The sequence below is a fragment of the Spea bombifrons genome, chromosome 5 (genome assembly GCF_027358695.1).
Source record: "Spea bombifrons isolate aSpeBom1 chromosome 5, aSpeBom1.2.pri, whole genome shotgun sequence".
Lineage (NCBI taxonomy): Eukaryota > Metazoa > Chordata > Amphibia > Anura > Pelobatidae > Spea > Spea bombifrons.
The window spans coordinates 95148220-95156403 of record NC_071091.1 but is presented as its reverse complement, the minus strand read 5'-3'; the positions used below and the strand labels follow the sequence as shown (position 1 = coordinate 95156403).

The 8184-nt window shown below is 40.4% G+C and overlaps 1 protein-coding gene across 1 annotated transcript; it reads left to right on the top strand.

Moving 5' to 3' along the window:
• Nucleotides 1–1045: 1045 nt before the first annotated feature.
• Nucleotides 1046–3806, top strand: LOC128496404 (cytochrome b-c1 complex subunit 7). The gene is made up of 4 exons (XM_053466017.1): nucleotides 1046–1153; nucleotides 2296–2367; nucleotides 3131–3297; nucleotides 3628–3806. Exons 1-4 carry the CDS (start codon nucleotides 1135–1137, stop codon nucleotides 3703–3705), a joined length of 336 nt encoding a protein of 111 aa, XP_053321992.1. The 5' UTR covers nucleotides 1046–1134; the 3' UTR covers nucleotides 3706–3806.
• The last annotated feature ends 4378 nt before the right edge of the window (nucleotides 3807–8184 follow it).

The window sequence follows — 8184 nt, the reverse complement described above, 5'->3', positions numbered from 1 at the left end:
TATGCAGGTCGTGATCAAAAAAATCCGTGATCCATCCTAATTAATAGGCACAAGTGCACCAACGGAAAGTGCAATTAGTGAATAATAAATAAGTGTCCAGCCATTTTCCGCAGAGTGTAAATTAGATAATAAATATGATGGATATACAAATAGTCACAGCAAAGTATACTTTCACTCCTTTGCACGCGGCTTCACATGGGGCCACCTGTCCTCGTTGTGCCTACTAGCTTGTTTCTAAACCCAGGTAGACCCTGTAGGATACTGGGCATTATGGGAATTGTAGTTCTGTAGATTGATAGCTACAGTTAGCTTGTTTCTAAAACCGGTTAGACCCTGTGGGACACTGAGCATTATGGGAATTGTAGTTCCATAGATTGACAACTACAGGTAGCTTGTTTGTAAACCCGAGTAGGGTTATGGGAATTGTAGTTCCATAGATTGATTACTACGGCTAACTAACCGCTGCTAAAGGATTAAATATAATATTTGGGATTGGTTTATATATACCGGATTATAAGAGATAATTGGTAATGCGGATGCAGAGTGTATTCAGAGGAAGTGATAATAATATTTAAACATGTGAAAGCTTGCCAATCACCGGAACGAAAAGAATATATGAAGAGTTTAAGGCAAAAGCTAAAATGCAAGACGCATACTAGATAAAAAGACTGCATAGTAAGTTAGGTGTGGTTTTTTTTTTTATAATATTGCATTGGTAATTATCACAGTATAGTGTCAATTACATGTAAGTTTCACCACAGGAAGTGCACAATATGGACAGGATTTTAAATAAAGGATTCTTGTTCATAGAAGACTATAACCTCTAAAAACTCAAACATATAAATCGAATGTGTTTGAAAAGACACTGTTCGTTACATGAATTACATTCACTATGAAATGGCCTGAAATATTTTCCAAAACGTTATTTTAATAATAAAACAAATACCAAATAGCATCGGTTTTATGTGACCAGACTTCCCTGAGCTGAGCTTAAATGGGGCACCTACGTTCATTGCCCACCAAAAACATGTCTCCGTTTCCGCCACTAGTTCCATCCACTTCCGCCCTGGTTACGTATAGCGACTCACGTGGTAAAGTACGTCAAGACGTTGTTCCTGCAGTGGTTTCGCAGCTATGGCGGCTCGGGCACCGGGTAAGGACGGGGTTAGCGGTTACGCTTTGTATGTGGCTTGTGTTTGAAGATGAGGCTTTAATGGTCGATGGTCACGATAATGCTGTTTTCGGTAACGCGGCTCATCTGTCTCCCTTGTATGTGTGAGCCTGGGAGCCAAGCTAGCCGCCATGCCCTCTATGTGACCCAGCCTGTGCTGTGACATGCAGGCCGCTTGTTGCTGTGTCCTGTCTGTAGTGGTTTACCTATTTAATGTTATAATGTTTATGTCTTCATTTTACTCAACATTTTGTCATTAACCATTGCCATCCCGGAGAAGCTGAAGTCCTCGGGTACCACCTTCCTTTCATTGGTTTGATTTCAATGTTATACTGTCAGATCTGAAGGGCTATTGTATTATACATTATTGTGTGTGTATGTATATATATATATATATATATATATATATATATATATATATATATATATATATATAGAATCATACACAATGTGTCTTGTATGTAGGTAAAGTTGATGCAGTTTGAGGTGTAGAAAGTTCTTTAGTCTAAATAACTGCTCCTAATAATGTGTTTTCAGGGCTGATTTTTTTTTTTTATGATTCTTGTTCTTTAATACTAAAGCCGATTACAATAAAATAATTTCTTCTTCCCACTGCGAGCAGTGCTTTATTATCATTGCCTACAACACACCTACTGGGTGACCCCAGATTTGCTCCCCGTGTTCCAGACACCCTGGTGTCTAGTGGGGCCAGCCAGTGGACGTCTGAGCTATGCATGCAACCTCTGCTGCTGCTGAGGCTTCTGTGATTGAGCACTGGAAGGTCATGTCATGCCGGTGCTCTGTCATAGAAGCCCCCGGCGGAAGTGCCGGGAAGCAGCAGAGGTTGTCAGTGCGCATCATGCAGATGTCAACCGGCTGACGGAGAGGAGGATCCAGGTCCCCTGCAGCGCTGCGGAGGAACTGGATCTTGGTCTTATAGTCCGTATTCTATTTGAGGTCGTGTTATAAGACGACCCCGAATATAAGATGAGGGGTATTTTTCAAAGCATTTGCTTTGAAAAGGCGTTTCTTGTATTCGGGTAAATAAAGGCAATGCATTAAGAGAAACTTAGAACAATTTCTCAATGTTCTGACACTCGTTATTTTGTATATTTTTCTCTTAGTTGCAGCATCTGGGCGTTTTCTGGACAGCCTGCGCAAGTGGTACTACGGTGCTGCAGGATTCAATAAACTTGGTAAGGTTATAATAGCCAGTGGAATCTCTGTTGCAATTCTATATGGCTTAGGAACTACCAGTAGTTGTGTTCTAACTTCCTTGCTGCTGACTAACCATTATGGATGAATCCCCTCCTGGTTTTTAACAAGTAAACCAATCTGGTTTCTAAGTTCAGGGGACCAGATCCCTACTCTGTTTCCAGTTAGCATTCTGTCCATGATACCTCCACTAAAGAAGAATGCACATTAAACTACAAAAAAAAAACTACTCCGTGGAAGGGTGATGCTACAAAAGTTAAAGTGCATTTGATGGCTGGTGTTTTCCTTTTCAGCTTATTATTTTATTAAAAAAAATATATTTGGGGAAACCTGAAAAACAATTTTTTTTTTATCGTTTCATTGAATGTTTGTATCCGCAAACTAACATTGACATTGTATTGCTTGTCAAGTACCTGTGTTGCTGTCATAAATAGGGTTGATTTCTTCAGATATGTGTGTTTTTTGATGAGGAAAATGTTTGGTGGAAATGAAGGATAAACTGGAGAAAAAAATGTCTTTCCCCTACATGCTAGACATCTTGTTTGTGTGCTCAGCGTCAATAATTAGCTTAATTTGTGGCTAGAAGTAAAATACTGCTTTCTTGCAGTATTCCAGATGGAGATGAAGTAACTGATCCCACAATCCCATCAGTTACTTGCTGCCAATACTTATCTTGGCCAAAATCAAGACTGTAACTGTATCGCTCAGATGTATCGCTCACTTTATACATTTTTTTACACATAGGTTTAATGAGAGATGACACAATCTTTGAAGATGATGATGTAAAAGAAGCAATACGGAGACTTCCAGAAAATCTTTATAATGACAGAATGTTTCGCATTAAGAGGGCTCTTGATCTTAGCCTTAGACAGCAAAACCTACCAAAACAGCAGTGGACAAAATATGAAGAGGTATGTTACGCATTCTAGAAACATGAAGTATGACCAATGTGGGATCAAAAAAGGTGATTTTGCTGGAAAGTTCTAAAAACATTCTAGCAGAAACATTTTATAAGTAAGCCCTACTGATTATTTACAGGCAAATGTCTGAAGTTCATCCTTGCGTTAAATATAAAGTCCTACCAAATACTCTGCTAGTTGAAAAACGAATGCACGATTCTTGCAGACTGCTGTGTCTTATGTTATTGGCTATGTAATCATGTAGAGACTGGGGGAGTTGATTTCAGAGTAATTAGTTTACTATTGCCTCTAAGCACTAATTTGAAATGTTCTTTTTACTAGGATGTTCATTACCTTGAACCCTACCTGAAAGAAGTTATCCGTGAAAGAAAAGAAAAAGAAGAATGGCAGAAGAAATAAGGCGTCTTTTCATGCCAGCAATGTACAGTGAAACTCAATATTCAAAAACCTAAGCCAATATCCGTCTCTGGAGCTGACCAATAATAAATGTTCAAGAAAAATTCTAGTTTGTTCTCCATTCTGGTTAATAGTGTAATTTTTGTAGTCTGAATTTATTTGGTCCGGCTTTCTACATTTGAGAACAAAATTCATTATAATTCGCTCTCTGGATATCACCTTACCTTTTCCCCTGACAGCTTCCATGTCCATGTCTCCGTGCTCTGCAACTCCACATGCAGAACACGACTTCTTGGACTGCTGTTCTGTGGACAACAGGACATGAACTCTGATAAACGTCTGCAAAATGGCAGAGCTTCCAAGCCAATACAACCCAAAGCCTGACCCCCCCCCCCCCGATTGGTGGAATGGAAAGAGGGTGTGCCTGGAGGCTCTGCCCTTTTGCGGAGGTTCATTGGAGATCGTTTCCTGTTGTACTCTGAGAAGCAGACAAAGAATGATGACTTTGGAGCAGCAGATGAAGAAAGATAAGAAGCGGAGTTGCACAGAGACGGGTATGGAAGTGGTTGGTGGAGAAGGAGAGACATTCAGAGAGGACACGTGAGCCCGAAAGAACCAATGTAATTCAAATGAAAACTTGGAGCTCTTTGCTTTGTATTTGTTTCCTTGGGAGTCCGACCTAGTTTTCTGAGATTTGTACGAATTGAGGAAATTGGCAAATTTTGCTAAAATTGCAGACCCTCTTTGAGACTGAGCTGCTGTTATCCCTACACAATGGAAAGGGATTGGGAGATGTGGAGAGAGCAGGGGAAGATACTGAGAAAGATGAAATTGGGAGAGACAAAGGGGAGGCATAAAAAGAAAGAAATAAGATAGAGGTAAACGGGATAGATGGGGAAAAGGGTGAGGTAAAAGAAAATGGAAATAGGAGATACAAAGAGTGGAGGGAATGTCAAAGATGAGAGATGGGAAAAGAGATTTTGAATGAGATAGAGAAAAAGATAATGAGAAGGGGGAAGAAATAATGAAAAGAAAGGGTGAGAGGGTAAGGAGAAAAGATGGATAAAGAGGTAACTCATGCGGATGCAATCGGGGTTCTTTGCCTGCAATTTAGGGTTTACATGCCCAATTTGATCTATACCTTCAATGCAGAGTTGGCAGATTTTTCAGTTGATCTATGGATGCCATCGGTAGCTTCAAGCATAAAAAAACTGGTGTCAATAACGGAGAGCAGAGAGGATGGTATGCTGTAGAGCCCTGCGCGGTCCTGCTTTTTTAATCCCGCTCCCGCTGATTTTTTTTTTTACCAATCCCGCCCGCTCCCGCAATATGGGTGTTCCGCTCCCGCCACATTTGTGGCTAATCCCGCCTGCTCCCGCCACATTTGTGACCAATTAAGCCCACCTCCTTACCTGAACTGCAGATTTCCCGCAAGGCTGCCCTTGAGTTGCTCCCTCACAGCATCTCTTCTCTTGCTCTGCCCAGGAACAAGGCGGAGTCACGGGAAGTGACGTCACATCACGTGACTCTGTTTTGTTCCTGGGCGGAGCAAGAGAGGAGACACTGTAAGGGAGAAGCGAGAAGGCAGCCTTGCGGGATTACCGGGACCCGCAGGTAAAGTGCCTGACGCCCGATCCTGCCTGCAATCCCAGCAAGACCGCCTGCGCCCACAACTTTCTTGGCGGGTCCTGCGGGACCCTCCCAATGCAGTCCTCTAGTATGCTGCAGCTCTGGGGGTCCCCTCTTTTCTTGCAGTAGAGAAATACATAGTTACATAGTTGCAAAGTAATTCATGGTTGTTCAGTCAGTTTGGGCCGATAGATTGTGCCTTTATGCTAACACTTGGCACACTGGTTAATGTTGGCAGATCAAATGAGCCACCAATAATTGATGATGAATTTGGGAACTTTTTATAACACTTTATTGGCAATTTGTATCTGATTAAGACCTAAGCATCCGAGGGCTTGATTAACTTGACCTCATGCTGACAATTACAATTACGTGCTAAGATTTCAAGCTATAGTTACACATTAGCAATTCAACTTCGAGGACACCAATCCAATAAACATTTGCTAACTGTTTAAAACACACAGCAAGCAGACCTCAATACCACATTCAACACCAAAATCATGTTACAGCAGAAGCGCTTTACAGCCAATGTAGTACAGATACTCTGCTGATGTTTGATTTAATGTTTATTTACAGAGTTAAGTATGTTTGTTTTGCTTTCAAGGGTAATAATGTGTGTCAACCATCTAGTAAGATTCTAAAAATATAACAATTATGAAGGGTATACTGGTATACATACGCCTAACTCTTCTCCAGAATCCGTTGTTGTTGATACTACACTGGTCTCTGGTAAGAGAAAGATAAAAACATGCACCAATTGCACGTCTTGAGAAATGTATGATTTCAAGCTCTGGTGAATCACCATACAGAGAGTATTCATGAGTATAAATGAGTGAATTCATGTGTTTGTGTATGATAGCATGGATGTGAAAGTGGGGGGGCGAGCATGGCACAGAGAGGCTGCTTGGGGCAAAGGTGGCACAGACATGATGTTTGGGGACAAAGATGCATTCAATCTGGGTTAGGCGGTCCTATGTGTGCAATCTGGGTGCCAGACCTGTGATCTGCCTCTGAATTGTACCGTTACCTCCAATGGGTCAACAGCACTTCTAGGATTGCCACCCCAAGTAACTGCACTATTGGTTGTGCCCTGAGGTTGCTCTTTAAGAAGGGGTCCTGTCACGGTTCCACCCTGTTTGCCAGACCCCTGTATGTATTATACCGGTTAAGGTGCTATTTCTCTAGTGGCGACTCTACTGGGTTTGGGAACTCTGGCTATGATCTAATTGTGTCAACTGGGCCTTGTTAATCTCATTATCTGGTGCAGCCCAGCATAACATTTTCAAAGATCAAAAATGCACTCAGCAGCTCAATGGTTAAACACACCAAGCAAACACTATAATGGTGCTAAAGCCCCAAAAAAGTGCCTCCAAGCACTTTGTAAATAATATAAAACATATATGGTTAGCACTCAAAAGAATACACAGGAAAATAGTTTTTCATATCCTGCACGCCACCATCAAGTCACCTTCACCCAAGCAGTCTTCCCCTTCAATCACTCAATAGATTGTAAGCTCATCAATGCAGGACCCTCCTCTCCTGTATGAATGTTTTTTTTTTTTATTTTAAGTTGTCTTTGATAAATATTTTCACTTTCTCCTTCGCAATTGTGCTACGGAATCTGCTGATGCTTTATAACTATATGTAATTATTATTATTATCTTTTATTTATATAGCATAATGCAATGTAACTGTCAGGCAAAAACTGATTTCTATGAAAGAAGAGTCAGATGGTAGTTTCCTCTGTCAATGATTTTCTATTGAAATCAGTCTGCATTATTTCATGATGCGCAGTCCTCATAATTAAGAAAACGTATGTATCTACAACTAGGATTGTAGTTCCATGACACCTATAGGAATGGTATCTACAAAAGAACAGCAGGTTTTTTCTACGCTCAGCTTTATTGCAGTACTTATCTTTATACCCAAAGGCATGTAGCATATGGTCTGGGCTGTGGTTTTATGGTCAGTGCAAATAAATATTTCACTTATATTCTTTTATTTTATGGTTTTTCTGATGAAAAACCAAAAGTGTATTTTACGGAAACAATAAACGTTCGCATTTAATTCTAGAGTTTTTGCAAATATGTGTATCACCATCCAAATGCTGCTTTTGTGTGTAGCTATAAGAGGGTGGAACTTGGTGACAACTAAGCAACTGGTAGAGTCACACAGCAAAGTTCCTACAGTGTTCTGCAGGGTTGAGTCCCTATATATTTGCTGTTATGATGTTAACTAATGTTTGGGAGAGAGAGCCACCCTTTATTTATCTTGGAGTGCCAAAACACTGTGTGATAGGCATGTTTAGGGAATTCTGTAACTAGAGGCACATGGCTATCTACATGTTAACCTGATGGATTTACAAGAAATAACTATTCTTTTTGACATCAGAGGTCAACAAAACATCAATATTTCGCTTTGGATTTTTGTTGATAGCCATCCATCTGCATGTCCATCCAGCCAACCATCTTTACACTTGTTTAGTATTCCATGAATCTATAAATAACAATACATCATTGGATTTCTCTTTAATTTTCTGTACATTATCCTCTTTTCTTTTGGAATCCTTTTTTTTTTTTTTTGAATGTCCACTTTTCAACCCAACTGGTATTTATTCTACCCTAAAAGCGACCATAAAGTTCACTACACACCATGTTGAATTGATTCCACTCACCCTGTAGGCATGGTTTCAGAAGTCTGACATAACACTTCACAGACAGTTTATAAAAAGCTACGGATGACATAATCACTTTGAGCCGGCCAGATTCCAATACGGGAAATGTAGCACTTACTGAAGGCCCAAGGACTTGGGAATCCCATGAAACAGCTGAACACTAAAACATTCTGGACAAA